Source organism: Dendrobates tinctorius, unplaced genomic scaffold (assembly GCF_039654945.1).
Source record: "Dendrobates tinctorius isolate UK_male_01 unplaced genomic scaffold, ASM3965494v1 ptg000051l, whole genome shotgun sequence".
NCBI classification, from domain to species: Eukaryota; Metazoa; Chordata; class Amphibia; order Anura; family Dendrobatidae; genus Dendrobates; species Dendrobates tinctorius.
The window spans coordinates 26,234,185-26,262,021 of NW_027361719.1; the positions used below are offsets into that span (position 1 = coordinate 26,234,185).

The 27,837-nt window shown below is 44.2% G+C and overlaps 1 protein-coding gene across 7 annotated transcripts in view; it reads left to right on the forward strand.

The window, feature by feature from the left end:
• Positions 1–27,837, forward strand: part of LOC141091343 (17-beta-hydroxysteroid dehydrogenase type 6-like) — a 265,988-nt gene that overhangs the window by 224,953 nt on the left and 13,198 nt on the right. For all 7 annotated transcript variants that reach the window (XM_073576880.1, XM_073576881.1, XM_073576883.1 and 4 more), the window contains one exon: positions 23,503–23,669. In XM_073576880.1, the coding sequence (XP_073432981.1) occupies positions 23,503–23,669 (167 nt within the window). The remainder of the gene's footprint in view (positions 1–23,502; positions 23,670–27,837) is intronic.

Sequence of the window (27,837 nt, forward strand, 5' to 3'; positions counted from 1 at the left end):
TGTTTTGCCTTGTTTTTTGGGAGTTCTGCCATCCCTGGCCGGGGGTGAGCTGAATTCCATTTTTGTCTCTGATCTGTTGATCTTTTGCTCTGTCTTCAGAATATACCTGAGTGCTGATGTAGTCTTTTGAAGCCTAGCGACTTCAGGGCCTGTTTTTCCTATCAGTCGGTTGGCTCATTTTGATAGGGTTTTTGCGGATGGCAGACAGCAGCTTTCCTATCCTGTCCTATGTAGTTAGCTTGGGCCCCATCATTTGCTCAACCTATCTTCCTATCTGTGTTAGTGTTTTCATCTTGCTTCACCGTCATTATATGTTGGGGGCTGCCTGTTGCTTTGGGGTCTGCTCTGGGGCAGTTTAGGTTTTCCCCTTTCTGTCTTTAGGCTATCTAGTTCTCCGGCTGTGATCGAGGGGTCTAGGGCACCGTAGGAACCCCCCACGGCTACTGCTAGTTGTTGTGGATAGGTCCAGGGGTCTGCAATCCAATAGCTGCCAACCTCTCTGGTTTTTCTGGACTTAGCTGGTATTTTGTTTTTTCCTCCTTCGGTGACTCATCATAACAGAATCACCAGCCATACCGCAGATCCTAGGGTACTCAATAGCAGGAGAGAATTGTAAAAAAAAAAAAAGTGTCAGAATTTTTTTTTTTTTGTGTGCATATTTTTTCCTCTATATCTCTGAGGCCGTAGGGGGAATTTTTCTCTCAATGGAGATGAAGCAATTGTCTGATCGTGTGGAGCAGCTCGCTGCTGAAGTGCGGGGAATTTCCGCCTATCTTGCTCATTCCAGCGGTCATGGTGCACATTGGCACAAATGACAAAGTTAGAGGTAGGTGGAAGGTCCTTAAAGATGATTTCAGGGAATTAGGCTGTAAGCTTAAAGCAAGGACCTCCAAGGTGGTATTTTCGGAAATACTTCCTGTACCACGTGCCACACCAGAGAGGCAACGGGAGATTAGGGAGGTTAATAAGTGGCTCAGGAATTGGTGTAGGAAGGAAGGGTTTGGGTTCCTGCAGAACTGGGCCGACTTCTCAGTTGGATACAGGTTCTACGCTAGGGACGGGCTGCACCTCAATGGGGAGGGTGCCACTGTGCTGGGGGAGAAAATGGCTAGAAGGTTGGAGGAGTGTTTAAACTAGGGACGGGGGGAGGGTATTCCTTTTATAGGAGGGGAAGACAGTGCAGATAGAGACCTGGGCACAAATAATGACATTGGGGGTGGAGGTGGCATGGGGGGTGGGGTTACAACAGTTAATAATTTAAGAAAGAATAGAGGTACAGAGAGATACATAAAGTGCATGTATACTAATGCCATAAGTCTCGCCAACAAAATGGAGGAATTGGAGTTAATGTTGTTGGAACATAATTATGACATGGTGGGGATATCTGAGACATGGCTGGATGAGAGCCATGACTGGGCTGTTAATTTACAGGGCTATAGTCTGTTCAGAAATGACCGAACAAATAAGTGAGGGGGAGGCGTGTGTTTATATGTAAAATCATCCTTAAAACCCATCCTTCGTGATAATATATATGAATCTAATGAAAATGTAGAGTCCCTGTGGGTAGAGATAAGGGGAGGGGGGAAAAATAATAAATTACTGATAGGGGTTTGTTATAAATCTCCAAAAATAATGGAAGCTACAGAGAATATCCTCATAAAGCAAATAGATGAAGCAGCGACTCAAGGAGAAGTCATTATTATGGGGGACTTCAACTACCCTGAAATACATTGGGGAACCGAAACCTGCAGTTCCAGCAAGGGTAATAGGTTTCTGACAACGATGAGAGACAATTACCTTTCACAACTGGTTCAGGACCCAACAAGAGGGGGGGCACTGCTAGACCTAATATTAACCAACAGGCCAGACCGCATATCAAATGTAAGGGTTGAGGGTCACTTGGGTAATAGTGATCACAAATTAATAAGTTTTCATGTATCCTTTAATAAGATGTGTAGTAGAGGGGTTACAAGGACACTAAACTTCAGGAAGGCAAATTTCCAACGGATGAGAGATGATCTTGGTGCAATTAACTGGGACGATATCCTGAGATTTAAAAATACACAAAGAAAATGGGAGACGTTTATTAGCATCCTGAATAGGACCTGTGCACAATATATACCGTATGGGAATAAACATGCGAGAAATAGGAGGAAACCACTATGGCTAAATAGAGCTGTAAGGGGCGCAATAAGAGATAAAAATAAAGCATTTAGAGAATTAAAGCAAGTAGGTAGTGATGAGGCATTAAATAAATACAGAAGATTAAATAAATTCTGTAAAAAGCAAATCAAGACAGCAAAGATTGAGACAGAGAGACTCATTGCCAGAGAAAGTAAAAATAATCCCAAAATATTCTTTAACTACATAAATAGTAAGAAGCTAAAAAATGATAGTGTTGGTCCCCTTAAAAATAGTCTGGGTGAAATGGTGGATGAGGATGAGGAAAAAGCCAATATGCTAAATAACTTTTTTTCAACAGTATTTACACAAGAAAATCCCATGACGGATAACATGATCAGGGATAAAAATTCTCCATTAAATGTCACCTGCTTAACCCAGCAGGAAGTACGGCGGCATCTACAAATCACTAAAATTGACAAATCCCCGGGCCCGGATGGGATACACCCCCGAGTACTGCAGGAATTAAGCACAGTCATAGATAGACCACTATTTTTAATCTTTAAAGATTCCATAATAACAGGGTCTGTACCACAGGACTGGCGTATAGCAAATGTGGTGCCAATATTCAAAAAGGGGACAAAAACTGAACTTGGAAATTATAGGCCAGTAAGTTTAACCTCAACTGTGGGTAAAATCCTGGAGGGTTTTCTAAGAGATACTATACTGGAGTATCTGGAGAAGAATAACCTTATGACCCAATATCAACATGGGTTTACAAGAGACCGTTCCTGTCAGACTAATCTGATAAGCTTTTATGAAGAGGTAAGTTCCGGACTGGACCAAGGGAATGCAGTGGACGTGGTGTACATGGACTTTTCAAAAGCTTTTGATACGGTGCCACACAAAAGGTTGATACATAAAATGAGAACACTGGGGATAGGGGAAAATATGTGTAGGTGGGTTAAGAGCTGGCTCAGGGATAGGAAACAAAGGGTGGTTATTAATGGAGCACACTCGGACTGGGTCACGGTTAGCAGTGGGGTACCACAGGGGTCAGTTTTGGGCCCGCTTCTTTTTAACATATTTATTAATGACCTTGTAGGGGGCATAGAGAGTAGAATTTCAATATTTGCAGATGACACTAAACTCTGCAGGGTAATTAATACAGAGGAGGACAATTTTATATTACAGGAGGATTTATGTAAACTAGAAGCTTGGGCTGATAAATGGCAAATGAGCTTTAATGGGGATAAATGTAAGGTCATGCACTTGGGTAGAACGAACAAGTTGTATAATTATGTGCTTAATTGTAAAACGCTGGGCAAAACAGTCACTGAAAAAGACCTGGGTGTATGGGTGGATGACAAACTCACATTTAGTGGCCAGAGTCAAGCAGCTGCTGCAAAGGCAAATAAAATAATGGGATGCATTAAAAGAGGCATAGATGCTCATGAGGAGAACATAATTTTACCTCTATATAAGTCACTAGTGCGACCACACTTAGAATAATGTGTACTGTTCTGGTCTCCGGTGTATAAGAAAGACATAGCTGAACTGGAGCGGGTGCAGAGAAGAGCGACCAAGGTTATTAGGGAACTAGGGGGTCTGCAATACCAAGACAGGTTATTACACTTGGGGTTATTTAGTTTGGAGAATCGAAGGCTTAGGGGCGATCTTATTACAATGTATAAATATATGTGGGGACAATACAAAGACCTTTCTAATGATCTTTTTACTCTTAGACCTGTGATGAGGACAAGGGGGCATCCTCTACGTCTGGAGGAAAGAAGGTTTAAGCATACTCACAGACGCGGATTCTTTACTGTAAGAGCAGTGAGACTATGGAACTCTCTGCCATATGATGTTGTAATGAGTGATTCACTACTAAAATTTAAGAAGGGACTGGATGCCTTTCTTGAAAAGTATAATATTACAGGGTATATACACTAGTCTCCTTAACATTGCGTTGATCCAGGGAGCTAGTCTGATTGCCGTATGTGGAGTCGGGAAGGAATTTTTTTCCCCAATGTGAAGCTTACTGTTGCCACATGGGGTTTTTTTGCCTTCCTCTGGATCAACATGTTAGGGCAAGTTAGGATAGGATATGGGTTGAACTAGATGGACTTAAAGTCTCCCTTCAACCTTAATAACTATGTTACTATGTTACATGCGGCTGAACCAAAGATTCCGACTCCTGATGTGATTTTTGGGGATCGGTCTAAATTCTTGAATTTCAAGAATAATTGTAAATTATTTTTACCTTGAAGCCTAAATTGTCGGGGAACTCAGCGCAGCAGGTTAAAATTGTCATCTCTTTGCTGCGCGGCGATCCCCAGGATTAGGCGTTTTCTTTGAAACTTGATGATCCTATTCTGAATAATGTGAACGCATTTTTTCAAGCCTTGGGGTTGTTGTATGATGAACCTAATGCTATTGATCAGGCTGAAAAGACCCTGTTGGCATTAAGCCAGGGTCGGGATTCGGCAGAGTTGTACTGGCAAAAATTCCAAAAGTGGGCGGTCCTTACTACCTGGAATGATGGTGCCTTGGCAGCCCTCTTTTGGAAGGGTTTGTCAGAAACTGTAAAAGATACTATGGTGGGATTTCCTGTTCCCTCTGGTCTTGACGTTTTTATGTCATTAGCCATTCAGGTGGATCGGCGTTTACGTGAACGCAAAACTACACGAGAGATGTTGCCACCTGTTGAACAAATGTCTGAACCTATGCAATGTGATAGAGTTTTGTCTAGGGCGCAACGTCAGGAGTTCAGAAGGCGTAATAAGCTGTGTTTTTTTTGTGGAGATGCCTCGCATATTATTTCTGTCTGCCCTAAACGAGAGAAACATTGTACACACACGTTTTCTGTGGGTGGTGTTCAACCTAAGTTTCTTCTGGCAATTACTCTGATCTGTCCACATTTTCCGCCAAGGCTTTTGTGGATTCGGGAGCAGCCCTGAACCTAATGGACTTGGATTTTGCTAAACGTTGTGGATTTCCTATGACACCCCTGCGGACGCCTAGGCGTATTGATGCTACTCCTTTAGCAAAGAATAAACCTCAGTTTTGGACCCAGGTGGTAATGCGACGCCCCAGACCATCAAGAAAATTGCAGATTTTTGGTGTTGCATAATTTGCATGATACCATTGTTCTGGGGTTTCCCTGGTTGCAAATCCATAATCCAGTTCTGGATTGGAAATCTTTGTGGTGAGTTGGGGTTGTCGGTGTGCCCTTAGTGATGCTCCTGTTTTCTCCACCTCTCCCCAGTCGCATGATGTTCCTGACTATTTGGCTGACTTTTATGATGTATTTAGTGAGAATGAGTCTGTGTCTTTGCCTCCTCATAGGAGTTATGACTGTGCAATTGAGCTGAACCCGGGGTGTAAATTCCCCAAGGGTCGGCTTTTCAATTTATCTGTACCCGAGCACAAGACTATGCGATCCTATATTAAGGAGGCATTGGAGAAGGGTCATATTAGACCATCCTCTTCACCCTTAGGTGCTGGATTTTTTTTCGTGGCTAAAAAGGATGGTTCATTAAGGCCTTGTATTGACTATCGTGCCCTCAACAAAGTTACTGTTAAATATCAGTATCCGTTACCCCTGATTTCTGATCTATTCTCCAGAGTTAAAGGTGCTTGCTGGTTTACCAAGCTTGACCTCAGCGGGGCATATAATCTTATTCGCATTAAGCATGGGGATGAATGAAAGACGGTGTTTAATACTCCGGAGGGACATTTTGAGTACCTGGTGATGCCTTTTGGGCTCACTAATGCCCCTTCTGTCTTCCAGTGCTTCATGAACGATATATTCCGAGACTTTGTGGATAAATTTTTGATTATCTATCTGGATGATATTTTGATCTTTTCCAAGAGTTGGGACTCTCATGTGGAACATGTTCGGACTGTGTTCCGGATTTTGAGGGAGAATTCCCTGTATGTCAAGGGATCGAAATGCCTTTTTGGGGTACAGAGGATTTCATTTTTGGGATTTATTTTGTCTCCGTCAACTATTGAAATAGACCCGGCCAAGGTACAGGCCATTTATGATTGGGTTCAGCCCACTTCTTTGAAGGCCCTCCAGAAGTTTTTGGGTTTTGCTAATTTTTATCGGAAATTTATAGCTCATTTTTCTGGTATTGCCAAGCCATTGACGGATTTGACTAGGAAGTGTGCTGATGTGCTGAATTGGTCTCCGGAGGCTGTGTCTTCCTTTCAGGAGCTGAAGCGAAGATTCACTTCTGCTCCGGTTTTGCGGCAACTTGATGTCTCACTCCCGTTTCAGGTGGAGGTGGACGCTTCTGAGATTGGTGCAGGAGCGGTGTTGTCCCAAAAAGATCCTGTGACATCTAAAATGAATCCTTGTGCTTTCTTTTCCCGAAAGTTCTCCCCATCCGAACGTAACTATGATGTGGGGAATCGGGAACTGTTGGCCATGAAATGGGCATTTGAGGAGTCTAGACATTGGTTGGAGGGAGCCAAACACCAAGTCGTGGTCCTTACTGACCACAAGAATTTGATTTACCTGGAGTCGGCCAAGCTCTTGAATGCTAGACAGGCTAGGTGGGCCTTGTTTTTCACACGTTTTGATTTTGTGGTCTCTTTTCTTCCGGGCACTATGAATGTCAAGGCAGACGCCCTCTCTATGAGTTTCCTTGCTGATTCTCCTGTTGTGACTAAGCCTGCTACCATCTTAGGCAAGGGGGTAGTTCTTTCTGCCATCTCGTCCGATTTGAGACGTGCTCTGTAAGAGTTTCAGGAGGACAGACCTGAGCATTGTCCCAGTGGAAAGTTGTTTGTTCCTGACCAGTGGAGGAAGAGAGTGATGTCTGAAGTTCATTGCTCTGCATTGGCTGGTCATCCAGGTATTTAAGGTACTAGAGATCTGGTGAGTCGGTCTTTTTGGTGGCCCGCCTTGTCTCATGATGTCAGGAATTTTGTGCAGTCCTGTGGGACTTGCTCCCGGTCTAAACCTTGTTCTCGCTCTAGTGGCTTGTTGATGCCTTTGCCGGTGCCCAGGAGGCCATGGACCCATATTTCAATGGATTTTATCTCTGATATGCCTGTCTCTCAGAGAATGACTGTTATTTGGGTGATTTGTGATAGATTCTCTAAGATGGTCCATCTTGTACCACTCCCTAAGTTGCCATCTTCCTCTGAGTTGGTGCCCTTGTTTTTGCAACAGGTGGTTCGCTTGCACGGGATTCCTGAGAACATTGTATCTGACAGAGGAGTTCAGTTTGTGTCTAGATTTTGGAGAACTTTCTGTTCCAAGCTGGGAATTCAGTTGTCCTTCTCCTCTGCGTTTCACCCTCAGACCAATGGGCAGACGGAGAGAACAAACCAGACCTTGGAGTCGTATTTGAGATGTTTTATTTCCGCTGATCAGGATGATTGGGTTTCATTTTTGCCCTTGGCCGAATTTGCTTTAAATAATAGAGCTAGTTCTGCCACTTTGATGTCACCTTTTTTTTGTAACTTTGGTTTTCACCCTCGATTTTCTTCAGGGCAGGTGGAGCCTTCTGCCTGCCCAGGTGTTAACACTGTGGTGGAGAGAATGCACCAGATCTGGGACCAAGTAGTGGATAAGTTATCTCTCTCCCAGGAAAAGGCCCAGCGGTTTTCCAACCGGCGTAGGACCGTTGGTCCCCAGTTTAAGGTTTAAGGGCGATATGGTTTGGTTGTCATCAAAAAATATCACTATGAAGGTGGCTTCTCCTAAGTTTAAGCCTAGATTTATTGGACCTTACAAGATTTTGGAGATTATTAATCCGGTCTCTTTTCGGTTGGCTCTTCTTGTCACATTTAAAATTCATAATGTGTTTCATAAGTCCTTGTTGAAGAGGTTTGTTGAACCAGTAGTTCCTGTGGTGGCACCTCCTGACCCTATATTGGTTGAAGGTAACATGGAATATGAGGTAGAGAAGATACTGGATTCCCGTCAGGCTAGACGGAGACTCCAGTATTTGGTTAAGTGGAAGGGTTATGGTCAGGAGGATAATTCCTGGGTCTCTGCCTCTGATATTCATAACGAAAGATTGGTGCATGCCTTTCATCGGGCTCACCCGGATCGCCCTGGTGGCATGGATGAGGGTTTGGTGACCCCTCCTCAAGGGGGAGGTACTGTTGTGAGTTCATTTTTCCCTTCACCATTGAGGTCTGATGAACTCCCTCCTCTGGTGAAGGAAGGTAGTGAGGCTGATTATCAAACACCTGGGCAGCTAGATGATGACTGTGTGGCTGGAATTGAGGACTGGATATAAGGCTGCCGACGCCCTTCTTCCTGGCTGGTGATTTTCCTGCTGGATCATGGAGACCAGTCTGATTCCTGCTTATCAAAGCTAAGTTTTTCTGCTCTGCTTTGTACTCTTCAGTTTTGTTTTGTTTTGCCTTGTTTTTTGGGAGTTCTGCCATCCCCGGCCGGGGGTGAGCTGAATTCCATTTTTGTCTCTGATCTGTTGACCTTTTGCTCTGTCTTCAGAATATACCTGAGTGCTGATATAGTCTTTTGAAGCCTAGCGACTTCAGGGCCTGTTTTTCCTATCAGTCGGTTGGCTCATTTTGATAGGGTTTTTGCGGATGGCAGACAGCAGCTTTCCTATCCTGTCCTATGTAGTTAGCTTGGGCCCCATCATTTGCTCAACCTATCTTTCTATCTGTGTTAGTGTTTTCATCTTGCTTCACCGTCATTATATGTTGGGGGCTGCCTATTGCTTTGGGGTCTGCTCTGGGGCAGTTTAGTTTTTCCCCTTTCTGTCTTTAGGCTATCTAGTTCTCCGGCTGTGGTCGAGGGGTCTAGGGCACCGTAGGAACCCCCCACGGCTACTGCTAGTTGTTGTGGATAGGTCCAGGGGTCTGCAATCCAATAGCTGCCAACCTCTCTGGTTTTTCTGGACTTAGCTGGTATTTTGTTTTTTCCTCCTTCGGTGACTCATCATAACAGCAAAGTATGAGAACTGATTTGGCAAGGTGAGAGGCTCTGGACTGGGATCTAAGGGGTAAGGTTTCTCCTTGTGAAGAGTGACATACCAGCTCTGGCTTGTCAAGGTAAGCAGGCTTATTCGCCATGCAATGCTCCTCTGGGAAATGTAATATGCAAATTGCCTCTTCAGAGAGAAAGAGGACTGAACTCTATAGCGCCACCTGTTGGAAGTAGCGATCCTACAAGTTACAATTGACCCTTTAACGAGTCTTGCAATACAACTTAGGATTAAAGCCAAATCAGAATCTCAATTTGCAGACACGGTGTTTCGGGCTATTGGCCCTCGTCAGTGCAAAGTATGAGAACTGATTTGGCTAGGTGAGAGGCTCTGGGCTGGGGTCTAAGGGGTAAGGCTTCTCCTTGTGGAGAGTGACATACCAGCTCTGGCTTGTCTAGGTAAGGAGGCTTCTAAAGTTGAACAAGGGCTGGATTTCCTCCGACTTCTTAAGCCCTACGGATGACAGCAACATAACGTAAATGCAGGCCAAATGGGGGTTTTTTGGAAGTTAAACTAAAATAAACAAAAAGCCAACGGCGCTAAGCGCAAAGATAGGGTACAAAGCAGCAAGTATTATGACAAAACCACCAACTTTGTCCAGTGAAAAACAAAATCTACTATAGAAAACTTGCGCTGATAAATGTACCCAAGGGTTTTTTTTTGTTTTTTTTAAAAACAATGAACCTGAGAAAACTAATCAGTTGTCACAATCAAGTGCAGAGACTAAACAAAGAGGGATTTACCTTTGTATGGTGTAAAAATACATGGAGAGGCTATAATCCCAAGGAGAGTTGCTCAAAAGGAGAGTGAATGAATGTCCTTTCAGTCCTTTCAGTTTGCGGTGAATGGCCCAAAGTATTCTAGTGTTCCAAAGTGAAGATGAACAGGAACGCAGTAAAGGACCCCTTCCCGGCCGATAACGGGCGTCCAGCTAAATTATCCCAGCAGCCGCCTGTGTGAGAGGCAGACGCTGCATGAAAAGACAAGCCTGCAAGGTGCAGAAGCACTGCAGGACCTTGCGTGATAATCACAGTCACGTGATGAGTCACGTGACAGGCTGTGAAGCACTAAGGAGCTTATAGAGGGCCAAGTAGCTTTCAGCTTTCCTACACGTTTTGGAATTCTCGGATTCCTTCCTCAGGGATGGCCACATACAGAGTAGATAGCCCTTATATATCCTGCATTGTCATCTATCACCATTACACATTAAAAGCAAACAGCTCTATCTCACTGTTCAGACCATTTGGAATCAAAGTATCCAGTTGAAATATCCATCTACTCTCTTCCCAGGACATTTGATGGATGAAAAGCTGTTTGATTTTAATGTGTAATGGTGATAGATGAAGACGCAGGATATATAAGGGCTATCTACTCTGTATGGGGCCATCTCTGAGGAAGGAATCCGAGAATTCCGAAACGCGTAGGAAAGCTGAAAGCTACTTGGTCCCCTGTAAGCTCCTTATTGCGTCATAGCCTGTCACGTGACTCATCACGTGACTGTGACATCACGCAAGGTCCTGCAGTGCTTCTGCACCTTGCAGGCTTGTCTTTTCATGCAGCGTCTGCCTCTCACACAGGCGGCTGCTGGGATAATTTAGCTGGACGCCCATTACCGGCCGGGACGGGGTCCTTTACTGCTTTCCTGTTCATCTTCACTTTGGTACACTAGAATACTTTGGGCCATTCACCGCAAACTGAAAGGACTGAAAGGACATTCATTCACTCTCCTTTTGAGCAACTCTCCTTGGGATTACAGCCTCTCCATGTATTTTTACACCATACAAAGGTAAATCCCTCTTTGTTTAGTCTCTGCACTTGATTGTGACAACTGATTAGTTTTCTCAGGTTCATTGTTTTTTAAAAAAAAAAAAAAAAAACATTGGGTACATTTATCAGTGCGAGTTTTCTATAGTAGTTTTTTTGGAAGTTGTCTTAACGTCCATACCTTACCATCCAAAACTATTTTGTTCAGGAAATCAACTCCTCCTCCTCCAGCTTCTGCAACAAGTACTTAGTGTTCATAAATGTATACCCCACGTGGGTATTGTTTTGTACTTTTTGAAACCTTTGCACATTGTGCAATGGTGAAACTTGTACTCTATATCACTACCTCTTGTAATAACTGCTAAGTGTATTGTGATGTCCCCATCACGGTATCTTTCAGCTGGTCTGAGTGACCCATTGACTATTTTTTTTTAAACCTTTGCACATTGTGCAATGGTGGTTGAGGACTGTATTTTACTGTGTGGGGGGATTGGGGTCTGCATTATACTGTGTGAGGGGGTTGGGGGCTGCATTATACTGTGCGTGGTGGGGAGCAGGCTTCCTTATACTGTGTGTGGGGGGTTGGGTGCTGCATTATACTGTGTGTGTGGGGGAAAGGGTTGGGAGTTGAGTTGCATTGTAGTGTGTGGGAGGTTGTGGGCTACATTATACTATGTGGGGGAAGGGGGCTGCACTATATTGTGTGTGGAGTGGTTGAGGGCTTCATTATACTGTGTGTGGGGGGGCTGCATTATACTGTGTGTATGGGGGGAAGGAGGAGGCTTCATTGTACTGCGTGCTTGTGGGGGTGGGGGTTGGGGGCTGTATTATACTGTGTGTGGGAAGAGGCAACATTATACTGTGTGTGGGGGAGGAGGCTGCATTATACTGTGGGTGGTGGGGGAGGAGGCTGCATTAAAGTGTGGGGGGCTGCATTTTTAGTGTGTGGGGGATCTGCATTATACTGTGTAGAGGGGGGCTGCATTATACTCTATGAGAGGGGCTGCGTTATACTCTATGAGGGGGCTGGATTGCACTCTTTGAGGGGGCTGGATTATACTATATGAGGGGTCTCATTATGCTTGAGGGGGGCTGCATTATACTCTGTTGAGGACTATGGGTTGCATTATACTATATGGGGGCTACATTATACAGTTTCAAGGACCATGGGGAGAGCATTATACTATATATACTATATGGGACCTGCATTGTACCGCATTGAGAACTATGGGGAATGTATTATACTATATGAAGGCTTATGGGATGCATTATACAATATGGAGGACTATGGGGAGCATATTATACTATATGGAGGACTATGGGGTTGCATTATACTATATGGGGGCTACATTATACTGTTTCAAGGAACATGGGGAGCAGGGGTGTAACTAGAACTGATTGGCCCCCATAGCAAACTTTTAAATGGGGCCCCCTCAAAGACACGCACCCTCAAAGACACACCCCCTTCAAGACACACACCCTTCTAGACGCACCCCCTTCAAGACGCACCCTCTTACCGATAATGCATACTAAAGTTGGCTGAGTGGCTGGCCTGGCATTAATTAAGCTGAGAAAGTGAGGGCTGCCTGCCTTCCTCCGCGCAAACCGACCTCCAGGAACTACATTTCCCAGAGGTCCATGCGGCAGGCAGCTCTGCAAAGAGCTAATAGACAGCGAGGGCTCAGGGAAGGGGCGGGACTGAACTAGTCTGAAGCAATACACTGGGCTGCAGGCAGGGAGGCGGGCCCAATATGTGCTTCGCTCTGCACAGCAGGCACAGAAATGTAGCGTAGGCTGCGAAATCATAGTGTACATTTTTTTCCACCGGGGCCCCGGATCCCCTACACTACACACACCGGGCCAGCGGGCCCACAAGACAGTGCTGGCCACAGCACCCGCTGGAGCGCCGCAGTAAAGTACTGTATATACTCGTGTATAAGCCGACCCATGTATAAGCCGACCCCCTTAATTTTGTCACAAAAAACTGGGAAAACTTACTGACTCGCGTATAAACCTAGGGTGGAAAATGCCGAAGCTACTGGTAAATTTCAAAAATAAAATGGGCCCCATAAGATGCTCCATAAAGTTCATGATGGGTTTCATAAGATGCTCCATACAAAAATATGCCTAATAATGCTCCACAGTGAATAATGGTGGCCCTATTACATGCTCCATAATAACATATGCCCCATATAATGCTGCAGTGATTGGTGGCCCTTTATAATGCTGCACAGTGATTAATGGCCCCTTGTAATGCTGCACAGTGATTAGTGGCCCCTTACAATGCTGCTGCCGCTGCCTCAATAAAAAAAAAACCTATATACTCACCTTGTCTCTGCTGCTGCAGCTGCTGCTCCTCCTCAGCGTTGCCGGCCCTGCACAGTGACTGTTCAGGCAGAGGGCGCCTGCTAACTACGTCATGGCGCCCTCTGACCTGAATGTCACTGCCAGAGGAAGCAAGACAGCAGAGCGATGTGCAGCGGTGGAACAGGGGACAGGTGAATATCGCTCCCTCCGTTATACTCACCTCTCCTGCATGTCTCTTGCAGCCTCCCCCATGCTTATTCCATCTCAGCGCTGTTCTTCCTGCTTTCAGTGTCCACGTGGTGCCGCTCATTACATATGTGCATATGTAATGAGCCGCTCATTACATATGCGCATATGTAATGAGCGGCCACTGAAAGCAGGAGGAACAGTGCTGAGAAGATGCAATAAGCAGGGGGGGAGCTGCAAGAGACATGCAGGAGAGGTGAGTATGTACTTAATTGCACTACCCGGGTAGCGCCGATCGGAGCCGGGGACCCGGGCCCCTATATAGGCCGGGCCCCAAAGCAACCGCTTCAGCTGCTACCCCGGTAGTTACGCCAGTGATGGGGAGAGCATTATACTATATACACTATATGGGTCCTGCATTATACCGCATTGAGAACTATGGGGAATGTATTATACTATATGAAGGCTTATGGGATGCATTATACAATATGGAGGACTATGGGGAGCATATTATATTATATGGAGGACTATGGGATATATATATATATATATATATATATATATATGCTGGAACAGAAATCATTGTTCTAAGCAGCACATCGCCTGGTGAAAACTGCAGATACGCTGCTGATACCATGACACTATGGGGATTATTGTCGGCGATCACATGTGTTTAACTCCTTAACATCCAATGACAGACAGAGTCCGTCACTGGACCACTCCCTCTGTTTGATGCGGGCTCTGGTGATGAGCCCACACCTTTTGCGGGACATGACAGCTGATCTGTACAGTTCACATGTGCCTGGAACATCCACGGGTGGAATCGCAATTCACTCACGGCTATTAACATGCTAAATGCTGCAGTCAAACTCTGACAGCAGCATTTAACATGCACGCGCAGGAAGCGCATCATTACTTCCATCCATCAGCGCCTGTGCCACATGACTGCGGGTTGCCGATGGGTTGACATGACAACCAAGGGTCAGGAGAAGACCCATATGGTTGTCATTGCTGGATCGCTATGAGCACTGCCTAGTGGTCAGTGCTCATAACAAGTGAGCATATCTGCTACAGAGAGGAGGGCTGCAGCCCTGCTCTATGTAGCAGAGGCGATCGGACAACTGCAGCTTCTAGTCTGACATGGAGACTATTGAAGCAAGTAAAAAGTAAAAAAAAATGTTTTTAAAAATATTTAAAAAATAAAAGTTCAAATCACCCCCCTTTCACCCCATTCAAAATAAAACAATAAAGAAAAATCAAATATACACATCTTTGGCATCGCCGCGTTCAGAATCGCCCAATCTATCCATATTTATAATTAGAGTTGAGCGATACCGTCCGATACTTCAAAGTATCGGATCGGAATGGATCGGCCGATTTTAAAAAAAAGTATCGGTATCGCCGATTCCGATACCGGAAGTCCCATTCAAGTCTATGTGACTTCCGGTATCGGAATAAGAAAAATCCTGTTTTTCCCTTGTACAGCCTCTCTGGGGTCTGTACGGGCCTTTCGGGGGGCTGTGCCGGCCTGCCAGGGGGTCTGTGCAGGCTCCGGTGGTCTGTGCCGGCCTGCCGGGGGGCTGTGCCGGCCTGCCAGGGGGGCTGTGCAGGCTCCGGTGGGCTGTGCCGGCCTGCCGGGGGGCTGTGCCGGCCTGCCGGGGGGCTGTGCAGGCTCCGGGGGGCTGTGCCGGCCTGCCGGGGGGCTGTGCAGGCTTCGGGGGTCTGTGCAGGCATCGTCCGATGGGACTACAAGTCCCATCGGGCGATGCCTGCTACCATGACAGTGATTGACACATTAGCCAATGATGGGACAGTAGTAGTCCCATCATCCGGCTAATGTGTTGAATGTAAAAAAAAAAAAAAAAATTACATGCTACATACATACAACATGCATACTACATACATGCTACATTCATACTACATACTACATACATGCTACATTCATACTACATATATACTACATGCAACATACATACTACATATATACTACATGCAACATACATACTACATATATACTACATGCATGCAACATGCATACTGCATATATACTACATGCTACATACATACTACATATATGCTACATACATACTACATATATACTACATGCATGCTACATACATACTACATACATACTACATATATGCTACATACATACTACATATATACTACATGCATGCTACATACATACTGCATGCTACATACATACTACATGCTACATACATACTACATATATGCTACATACATACTACATATATACTACATGCATGCAACATGCATACTACATATATACTACATGCAACATGCATACTACATATATACTACATGCAACATACATACTACATATATACTACATGCATGCAACATGCATACTACATATATACTACATGCATGCAACATGCATACTACATATATACTACATGCTACATACATACTACATATATGCTACATACATACTACATATATACTACATGCATGCTACATACATACTGCATGCTACATACATACTACATGCTACATACATACCACATATATACTACATACATACTACATACATACTACATGCTACATACATACTACATATATACTACATGCATGCTACATACATACTACATGCTACATACATACTACATATATACTACATGCATGCTACATACATACTGCATGCTACATGCATGCTACATACATACTACATACATACTACATGCTACATACATACCACATATATACTACATACATACTACATACAATACATTCATACAATACATACATAGACATACAGTACATATAACATAGAGTAACATACTTACCAATACTTGTCACATTGTTCCCCGAAGCCATTGTCTTTTACGGAATAAATATTAACATAACAAACCACAAAAATACTCACCCACGATCCGAAGCAGTCCACGAGTGTGTCCCACGACGATCTTGGGTAGAGAACTGCAGCATCAGCTGTTGCTGCCGTTCTCTACGGGCTGCAGGAATCCAATGACGAAAGGTAGGTATCCTTCCGCACTGTATTCCTCCGCCACTTAAAAAAAAAAAAGTCCCTAGTCTCACTTTATGCCATTGCTGTGTGGGAAATTCCCACGCAGCAATGGCATAAAGTGAGACTAGGGACTTTTTTTTTTTTTAAGTGGCGGAGGAATACAGTGCGGAAGGATACCTACCTTCCGTCATTGGATTCCTGCAGCCCGTAGAGAACGGCAGCAACAGCTGATGCTGCAGTTCTCTACCCAAGATCGTCGTGGGACACACTCGTGGACTGCTTCGGATCGTGGGTGAGTATTTTTGTGGTTTGTTATGTTAATATTTATTCCGTAAAAGACAATGGCTTCGGGGAACAATGTGACAAGTATTGGTAAGTATGTTACTCTATGTTATATGTACTGTATGTCTATGTATGTATTGTATGAATGTATTGTATGTAGTATGTATGTAGTATATATGTGGTATGTATGTAGCATGTAGTATGTATGTAGTATGTATGTAGCATGCATGTAGCATGCAGTATGTATGTAGCATGCATGTAGTATATATGTAGTATGTATGTAGCATGTAGTATGTATGTAGCATGCATGTAGTATATATGTAGTATGTATGTAGCATGTACTATGTATGTAGTATGTATGTAGTATGTATGTGGTATGTATGTAGCATGTAGCATGCATGTAGTATGTATGTAGTATATATGTGGTATGTATGTAGCATGTATGTATGTAGCATGCAGTATGTATGTAGCATGCATGTAGTATATATGTAGTATGTATGTAGCATGTAGTATGTATGTAGTATGTATGTAGTATGTATGTGGTATGTATGTAGCATGTAGCATGCATGTAGTATGTATGTAGTATATATGTGGTATGTATGTAGCATGTAGTATGTATGTAGCATGCATGTAGTATATATGTAGTATGTATGTAGCATATATGTAGTATGTATGTAGCATGTATGTAGCATGCATGTAGTATATATGTAGTATGTATGTAGTATATATGTAGTATGTATGTAGCATGTAGTATGTATGTAGCATGTAGTATGTATGTAGCATGCATGTAGTATATATGTAGTATGTATGTAGCATGCATGTAGTATGTATGTAGTATGTATGTAGTATATATGTAGTATGTATGTAGCATGTAGTATGTATGTAGCATGCATGTAGTATATATGTAGTATGTATGTAGCATGTAGTATGTATGTAGCATGCATGTAGTATGTATGTAGTATGTATGTAGTATGTATGTAGTATATATGTAGTATGTATGTAGCATGTATGTATGTAGCATGCATGTAGTATGTATGTAGTATGTATGTAGTATGTATGTAGTATGTATGTAGTATGTATGTGTTATGTATGTAGTATGTATGTAGTATGTATGTAGTATATATGTGGTATGTATGTAGTATGTATGTAGTATGTATGTAGTATGTATGTAGCATGTAGTATGTATGTAGCATGCATGTAGTATGTATGTAGTATTTTTTTTTTTATTTTTTTTTTTTAACATTTAACACATTAGCCGGATGATGGGACTACTACTGTCCCATCATTGGCTAATGTGTCAATCACTGTCATGGTAGCAGGCATCGCCAGATGGGACTTGTAGTCCCATCGGACGATGCTTGCACAGACCCCCGGACATCAGCACAGCCCCCCGGCAGGCCGGCACAGCCCCCCACAGGGTGCACAGACCACCGGCAGGCCGGCACAGCCCCCCGGCAGGCCGGTACAGACCCCCACAGGGTGCACAGACCACCGGCAGGCCGGCACAGCCCCCCGGCAGGCCGGTACAGACCCCCACAGGGTGCACAGACCACCGGCAGGCCGGCACAGCCCCCCGGCAGGCCGGTACAGACCCCGGGCAGTCCACACAGCCCCCCGGCAGGCCGGCACAGCCCCCCGGCAGGCCGGCAGAGACCCCCAGAAGGCCCGAAATGACAGCGCATCATGATGCGCACACACCGCGCATCATGATGACGTCAGGCTGTCAATCAACTTTGAACTTCCGATTCCGATGCCGACTTCCGATATTGAAAAAATATCGGAAGTCGGTATCGGAATTCCGATACAGCAAGTATCGGCCGATACCCGATACTTGCGGTATCGGAATGCTCAACACTATTTATAATTAATTAATCCAATCGGTAAACGGTGTAGCGAGAAAAAAATCGAAACGGCAGAATTATGTTTTTTTGGTTGCTGTAGCATTGCACTAAAATGCAATAACAGGTGATCAAAAGGTTGTATCTGCACCAAAATGGTATCATTAAAAATTTCAGCTCGGCATGCAAAAATTAAATCTTCACCCAACCCGAGATCATGAAAAATGAAGACGCTACGGGTATCTGAAAATGGCGCAATTTTTTTTTTTGTTAACAAAGATTGAAATTTTTTTCACCACTTAGATAAAAAATAAAGTAGACATGTTTGGTGTCTATGAACTTGTAATGACCTGGAGAATCATAGTGGCAGGTCAGTTTTAGCAATTAGTGAACCTAGCAAAAAAGCAAAAAAAAACCCCAAGTGTGGGATTGCACTTTTTTTGAAATTTCACCGCACTTCTATTAGGCTATGTTTCCACGATCAGGAAACATTCAAGATTTGCTGCAGATTGGACGCTATGTACAGCCGCAGCGTACAATCCACAGCATCCAGATGTTACAGCATAGTGGAGGGGATTTTATGAAATCCTATCACCACTATGCATGCAGGGCTGCATCCGACAGCCCTGCGCAACCGGACATGCAGCGCGTCTCTCCTTACCACAGCATGTCTATTTATCTTGCGGAGACGCACCGTCTCTGCAAGATAAATGACCCAGTCTATGAATACGATGCGGTTATTCCATGCTTACAACAGGGGGCGGGGTATCCGCTGCATCCAAAGCGCAGGGAATCCCGAACTTGAAGACGCAGCTTAAGGGCAGTTTCACACGTCAGTGTCTCCGGTACGTGTAGTGACAGTTTTCTCACGTACCGAATGAATGTGTCTATGCAGATGTCAGCGTGTTTTCACGGACCATGTGTCCGCGTGCAAAACATGCTGACATGTCCGTTTTTGTGCAACAGCACGGATCACACGGACCCATACAAGTCAATGGGTCCGTGTAAACACGTACTGCACACGGATGCTGTCCGTGTGCGATCCGTGTGCGTTTTTAAAAGTCAAAGGGTTAACATTGAAAAAATTTTTTCAAAAACATGGACACGGACAGCACACGGATGGTACACACAGACATACGGATAGCACACGGATGTCACACAGATGTCATACGTATGCACACGGACACACGGACACGGATAGCACCGGTACCGTTTTTTTCCGGTACCGGAATTATCTGGACGTGTGAAACTGCCCTAACACAACATGGTAAAACCAATGGTGTTGTTCAGAAGTACAACTCGTCCCGCAAAAAACAAGCCATCACATGGCCATTTTGTCCAAAAAATAAGAAATTTATGGCTCTGGGAAGAAGGAAAGCAAAAAATGAAAATGCAAAACCAAAAATACCCCTGGTCCTTAAGGGGTTAACAGTCTGAACTCAGCGCATGTAAATACAGCTGAAATGTTTCTCTGTGATGGTGCAATATGTGAGCATTTGGGGCCCCACTTTAGCCTCTCTGTGCCATTTGACATACTATTCCGTCCACTTGACTTGGGACTTAATTTCCATGGACGGAATAATACGTCATGGTGATCGGCCGCGCTCACGGGGGGAGTGCAGCCGATCGCGGCAGGGTGTCAGCTGAATCTCACAGCTGACACCCGGCACTAAGTAAAAGAAGTGGTCACAGACTGCTCCCGGCACATTAACCCCCGGAATGCTGCGATCAAATAAAGTCGCAGCATTCCGGAGCTGGCACAGGGGCTGATAGCTCCTCTGCCTTTGGATCGGCATGCCACGGGGTCTCGATCGCTGCTATGCTAACCTGATGTCGTTATGATGACATCCGGGTTACCAGAGCTGAGAAACTTCCTGTCATGCGCAGTGCATGTCACGAAGTCTCTCAGGTCAGTGTGCATGTGTCTTATAAACAAAAAAAGGAAAAAATAAGGAGCGTCAAATACCATATATAAATAATATTTTAGTGAATATATTCATAAATATTGATTACCAAATACATAAAAAGATTTTTTTTATTTTTTATATATTAAAAATCTAAACAATGTGAAGGACACAAGACATAAGGTCCGACACAGTTACTATAATTACCGATCAGGGAAACTATAATCATATAAACAACCTTATAGTATCTTCAAATGTGCTACTAGTACCATACATATAAAAATTCTTTGTGCCACCTTAGATATATATATAGAGAGAGCATATGCCATACTAGTAATCAATCCACAAAACTCTGTTAAAAAATCTGTGCACAGCCCCCTGAGGAAGCCCAAGCGAAACGCGCATTGGGGCTGCTTGGTGTGACCAGTTACACAGAGATATTCGGGTGAGACTTTTTGTAATATTTAGATTTTTTAACTGTAATTATAGTAACTGTGTCGGACCTTATGTCTTGTGTCCACATTGTTTAGATTTTTAATATATAAAAAATAAAATAATCTTTTTATGTATTTGGTAATCAATATTTATGCATATATTCAATAAAATATTATTTATATATGGTATTTGACGCTCCTTATTTTTTCCTTTTTTTGTTTATAAGTTTTATTGGAGTATATCTGCTTATTATTATTTTATTAAGTTTTAACTCCTTTTTCTGGAATTTTTTTAAATTTTTTTAATTGCAGTGTGCATGTGTTGCAGCGCTGAAAGCTTATATGGCATGCAGATGCTGCTTCATCTGCATGCTATATAAGTGATCAGTCTGCACAATATGATTGTGCCATAGTGGGACAAAGTGTAAAAGTTAGAAAAAAATAATAAAAAATAATAATATTTATTCTATCAATAAATAAATATTTGAATGAAAAAAAATCTAAGCAATAAAAGTACACATATTTAGTATTGCTGCATCCGTAACAACCCGACCTATAAAACTGTCCCACTAGTTAACCCCTTTAGTGAACACCATCAAAAAAAGGCAAAAAACAATGCTTTATCATCATCCTGCTGAACAAAAAGTGGAATAACAAAAGACGGATATTAATAAACGTGGTACCGTTGAAAATGTCATCTTGTACCACAAAAACAAGCCCCCATACAGCGTCAGCAGTGAAAAAATAAAAAGTTACAGCTTTCAGAATAAAGCGATGCAAAAATAATTATTTTTTATATAAAATTGTTTTTATTGTATAAAAGCGCCAAAACATAAAAAAATGATATAACTGAAGTAATTCTGTAATCATACTGACCCAAAGAATAAAACTGGCTTATCAATTTTACCACATGTGGAATGGTATAAACGCCCCGCCCACAAAAAAAAATTCATGAATTGGGTTTTGTTCATTCTGCCTCACAAAAATCAGGAAGAAAAAGCGATCAAAAAATGTTATGTGCTGGAAAATAGTACCAATAAAAATGTCAACTCGTCCTGCAGAAAACAAGACCTCACATGACTCTGTGGGCCAAAATATGAAAAAATTATAGCTCTCAAAATATGGTAATGCAAAAACATTTTTTTGCAATAAAAAGCATCTGCCATGCACCTAAACAGAGGTTCCCCCCAGATATGGGGTATAAGTGTACTCAGGACAAATTGTGCAACAACAATTAGGGTCCAATTTCTCCTGTTACCCTTGGGAAAATAAAAAATTGGGGGCGAAAAGATCATTTTTGGTAAAAAAATATGATTTTTTTATCTTTACGGCTCTACGTTATAAACTTCTGTGAAGCACTTGGGGGTTCAAAGTGCTCACCACACATCTAAATAAGTTTCTTAGGGGGTCTACTTTCAAAAATGAGTTCATTTATGGGGGTTTCCACTGTTTAGGCACATCAGGGGCTCTCCAAACGCGACATGGCGTCTGATCTCAATTCCAGCCAATTTTGCATTGAAAACTCAAATGGCGCTCCTTCCCTTCCGAGCTCTGCCATGTGACCAAACAGTGATTTGCCTGCACATATGGGGTATCGGCGTATTCAGGAGAAATTGTACAAGTTTTGGGGTCCAATTTCTCCTGTTAAACTTGGCAAAATAAAACAAATTGGATCTGATGTAAATTTTTTGTGAAAAAAAGTTAAATGTTCATTTTTTTTTAAACATTCCAAAAATTCCTATAAAGCACCTGAACGGTTAATAAACTTCTTGAATGTGGTTTTGAGCACCTTGAGGGGTGCAGTTTTTAGAATGGTGTCACTTTTTCGGTATTTTCTATCATATAAACCCCTCAAAGTGACCTCTAATGTGATGTGGTCCCTAAAAAAAATGGTGTTAGAAAAATGAGAAATTGCTGTTTAAATTTTAACCCTTATAACTTCTTAACAAAAAAATTTTGGTTCCAAAATTGTGCTGATCTAAAGTAGACATGTGGGAAATGTTATTTATTAATTATTTTGTGTGTCATATCTCTGTGATTTAAGGACATGAAAACTCAAAGTTGGAAAATAGCAAAATTTTCACCAAATTACCATTTTTTTTCACAAATAAACGCAAGTCAAATCAAAGAAATTTTACCACTATCATGAAGTACAATATGTCACGAGAAAACAGTGTCAGAATCACCGGGATCCATGGAAGCATTCCAAAGTTATTACCTCATAAAGGGACAGTAGTCAAAATTGTAAAAACTGAGAGACTGAAGAGTTGCGGTCACAAGGGAGCGCTGGGAATGCGGCCACACAAGATTAATGTGGGGGAGAGAGTCCACTGCAGCTCCAGCCAAGTACCTCCAATGGAGGAAAAAATGCAACAAAAGTGAATGACCACGGTCATAAGGAGCACACAGGACACAAAGCGGAGTTGGTTATCTTTAATCCACAACGCGTTTCGACGGTAGCACCGTCTTCATCAGGTGGCAGTAACTTTCATTATAATTGTGAAAATTGTCCTGATCATTAACATGCACACCACCATTGGGGGTTAAAGGGTTAAACTTTTGCTCAGTGCCACACTTTGTCTAAAACCGACCCTGCAGCAACACTATGGTTGTTTGGACACCAAGTCCAAAAATTTACTCTTGTTACGCCTCTAAGTATATGTAACTATATCAATTTTTTTTGTTTTTTATCTACAGGATAGAACTAAGCGATTTTGGAGTAAAGGTCTCCATAATAGAACCCGGTAGTTTCCAAACAAGGATGTTGCTCTCAGTTGATGACAACATCAACAACATAAGTCGTATTTGGAACAATCTTCCCAAAGAAATTAAAGACAGCTATGGCAAGCAATATTATGAGAGCTGTAAGTTGATCTGTACAGATCAGAGGGATCCAAAACACTAGGTCTACTTAAAATATCATTTAAAGTTGTGTTCAAAAGTTTACTTACCCCGGCAGAATTTTTGCTTTCTGGCGTTTTTTCAGAGAATATGAATAATAACACCAAAACTTTTTCTCCACTCATGGTTAGTGGTTGGGTGAAGTCACCAGAAGAAATGGCTTTCTTCTGGCAACTAGACCATGCAGCCCATTTTTCTTCAAGTGCCTCCTTATTGTGCATCTTGAAACAGCCACACCGCTAGTTTTCAGAGAGTCCAGTATTTCAGCTGATGTTATTTTTGGGTTTTTCTTTGCATCCCAAACAATTTTCCTGGCATTTGTAACAGGTCATAGGTGAGGATGTTACCTTTAGTAGCCATTCAAACCCATTTGTGTCAACTTCTGTGTATGTTATCAGTGAAAAATCACCAGGGTATGTAGACTTTTGATCAGGGTCATTTAGATGTTTTGGGTTGTCATTATGATTTAAAAAGAGAAAACACAGTAGTCTGACAATAAATGGCTTCACCCAAAGACGTATCTGGGGGGGGCAGCTGGGGCATGTGCCCCGGGTGCAGCCGGCAGGGAGGCGCAGTCAAGCCGCCTAATGTGGCAGTCCACAGTGTCTCCCCGGTGGCTGCATTCTGCCGCCCCCTGGACTGTGAGTCGGCCGATCCCTGTGTCGGCTGTCAAGCTAACAGCTGGCACAGAGAAGATGCAGCACGCCGGCTCCCAGGGAACAAATGTACTCATGTCTGTAAGGCACGAGCACAATTGAAGCTCTGACCATCGGGTCAGAGCGACACTCGAGGCGTGATCAGATCATGTGATCACACTGCTGACGTCACTCGCCCACCCTGCGCACATTAGAGGTAAGTGCTCCAGTGGAGTTGAAGACACCGAATATTAAATGCATGGGGGGGATGGGGGATGGGGAAATTTAATGTGGGTGGGGAGATTTGGAGTGGGAAAAGAGGGATTTAACCTCTTTCCTACATTAGACGTACTATTCCGTCCATGTGACCTGGGTCCTAAGTCCCAGGAACAGAATAGTACGTCTAATGCGATCAGCTGCACTCCCGGGGGAGCGCAGCTGTTCGCGGCCGGGTGTCAGCTGATTATCACAGCTGACACCCGGCACAATGTGTCAGGGGCGGTCACGGACCGCCCCCGACACGTTAGCCCCTGGCACACCACGATCAAACTTGATCGCGGTGTACCGGGGGTTAAAGGAAGCATCGGCAGGGAGGGGGCTCCCTCCGTGCTTCCCTGCGACCCCCACAGCAGCGTGATGTGCAGCGCCGCTGCGGGGGTCGCCTTCCCTGCAGGTCCCCGGATCCAATATGGCGACGGGGACCTTCGGGGCCTGCAGGGAGCTGGCTTCCTCACTGCCCACAGAGCGCAGGCATGAGGAAGTGGGTCGCCCTCCCAGGACCGTGGGGTACTCAGTACCGGGCCGGTATCGGCGGGACGTGTCACAGCAGCGGTGACCCAGACCGTGGCCCTGGGCACCCAAGTAAATGGCGGAGAGATGTGTATGGTGGAATGTAGTTAAATGAATAGTTCGTGACGCCACCTGTGGTGTTCGGCAAGAGAGGTGTTAAGCCGACGCTGCATGCAGTTTCTCTGGGACAGATGGTGTGGTGCAGCAATGATGGTATAGCCCTCCACAAGCAGGGCTATTGTCCCGGGGTAGTGTAGATGTGGTTGACACTGAGATGGTGTAGTGTCTGGCGCAGGGGATGTAGCAGTGCCAGGCGGACGGGCGCAGGAAGGAATGGAGGACACCAGGGCGTGTAGTTCCAACGTTTACTCACAGTCTGTAGTGCCCGCTTCTATGTCGTGACCTCCGGGTCAGGGACTCAGTCAACCTCCAGGCAAGATGGAATGCTCCCTTCCACGCTCCGCCAACTTATGTGCCTTTTCTGAACGTCTCCTCTATAGCGCCTTTAAGTGTGAAGATCTCCTAGTACTGTGTTACACTGGAGTTCCTCCTGACAGATTTTCCCAAGAACTCTACTTGCACGGCAGACAGCTGTAGCCTGCTTAGGGGACTCTTTACTCCTGAGTCCCAGCTCTCTATCCGTGTTGCTGTTGTGCCCTCAAATGTTAGATGGGAGTAGTGCATTTACAGCCCACTACTCCACCAGTGTCTGCTGCAGAACCATTAGTGTCCATACAACCTCGGGGACCGGGCCCTGGCCTTGCGCTTAGAACTTCTAGGCAGGGTTCTTACTCTAACCCACGTCCTTTTACTACTACGTTCCGTACTTGTCTTTTCCCTTCTATGGAAGCTCAGGCTTCAGTTCAATGTCCTTCTCCTTCTTTCCTTTCCTTTCCCGTGCCAGCTGGCTCAGGTCACTGAGGCAGCTGCAGCACTCCTTCCTCCATCCGTCTTCCAGGGATCCCCATTGCTCTCCGAGTGGCTCTCTGACTGACTGTACCCGACTGAACCTGACTGAACCTCAATCCTGGAACTGTCCCGTTCTTTTCTATCTAGTCTAAACTCCACCCACCTCCCAGCACATTTAGTGTTCCAAGCAGGGAACCACCAAAGGTGCTCTGCTTCTCTCTAAGCAAGGAGCCGCAATGTGGCTTTGCTGAACTACTCTATTGTGTGGGGTGCGAGTGTTGGAGCGTGGTCAGGAGCCTCCAACTTACCTGGATGGTGGGGCACCACACCTTAAGAGAAGACGCAGTACCTCTGGCGACTGAGCCTCAGTGTCGCCATATACCCCCCCTTTAAACACAGCACGTCCGCGAGCTGCAAGGTAAACAAAGTTGACAGTACAGGAACATACAAAATTTTGCAATGCTGAACAAACATTTCTTATACTAAAACTTCCCAATATGAGAGGCACTCATTCTTGAACGTTGCAAACAATTCTTAATTGACTATCTAAAATTCTAAGTCAAAAGTGCAATTTTTCATACTATACTTAATTTAAGGTGCTATTATCTGTTACTCACTATCACTTCAGTATTCTTCATCTTTCCATCTCTAGCACACATTTCTTTTTCTCTCTCTAGTGCACATTTTCTACTTTCTTTCAAGTGACAACCATGATGCCTGGTTCATCATCTATATTTTCAATTCTTTATTCAAATCTCTCATCTCTATATCAAAACATTCATAATTCTATATAAAAGCCATTTCCTAGTTCCCAATACTCTTATAAGATATATCATTATCAAATATTTCACATAAAAACTTTTCAACAATTCTTGTAACTGCTGGACACGGCTCCAAGGCGGGATCTCTTGTAGTGTCCATTGAGGTAGACGTAATCTTCGCAGAGTGTCTATATGTAAAACCAAGAGAGGGCACCTAAAGAGGTGCAACTATTTACAAGTAAAAGTTTTTGGATCACTCCATGTTCATGAGCGCCTAGTTCAAATGTAGAGGCTGCCAACAACACAGGGCAACAGTGGGAAAACAAACTAACCATGATGGTCAAAAATAGAACAAAAGTCACAACGGTGCAAATAAACCCTCCTGGGCAACGAGAGTTAATACAACTTATTAGTGCTGGTCCCCTCCTGGGGTTCTGGAAGCTGGTGATGGGGTACCGCTACCAGCTATAACACCTTGGGTATCTTCATCCTGCTGGTTACTTGCTAGTTCCAGTGCGCTGGTGCGTGGCCTAGCACCGAGGGATGCCGCAGCTTGTTGGCGCTGATAGGCGACGGACATGGGGACTCGGCAGCCCAGGGATCCCGAGGTCACTATCCCAAAGCGACCTAGACTCATCCAATCCCCGAAGATGCCGAATCGTGCGCGCCTGCTCCAGCCGTACCCTTCTCAGTAGGGACCTCCTCCACCTCCCCATTTTCGACAGTCCAGTGCCCCCAGCTGACTCTTCCAACTGCCCCATTTCAAGTTCCCGCAAGCCTGCCTCTGACAACGTGAATTCGGGGGCCAACCCATTAGGAGGGCCGGGGTATATACCTGGTGCCTCCTGGCGGTGCGGTCTCTGCTCCAGTGCAGGTGTAGCGACAGTGGGCGCTGCCCGGTGGGACACCGTGGACGGCGGTGGAACTACCAGCAGCTCTGGGTCCGCGGGGCTTTCTGTAGGGACGTGCGCAGCCGCGTCAGGTCCGGACAGGGACTTCTCTTCCTCCGCCTCAGCTCCCTGTGCTGTATACGACTC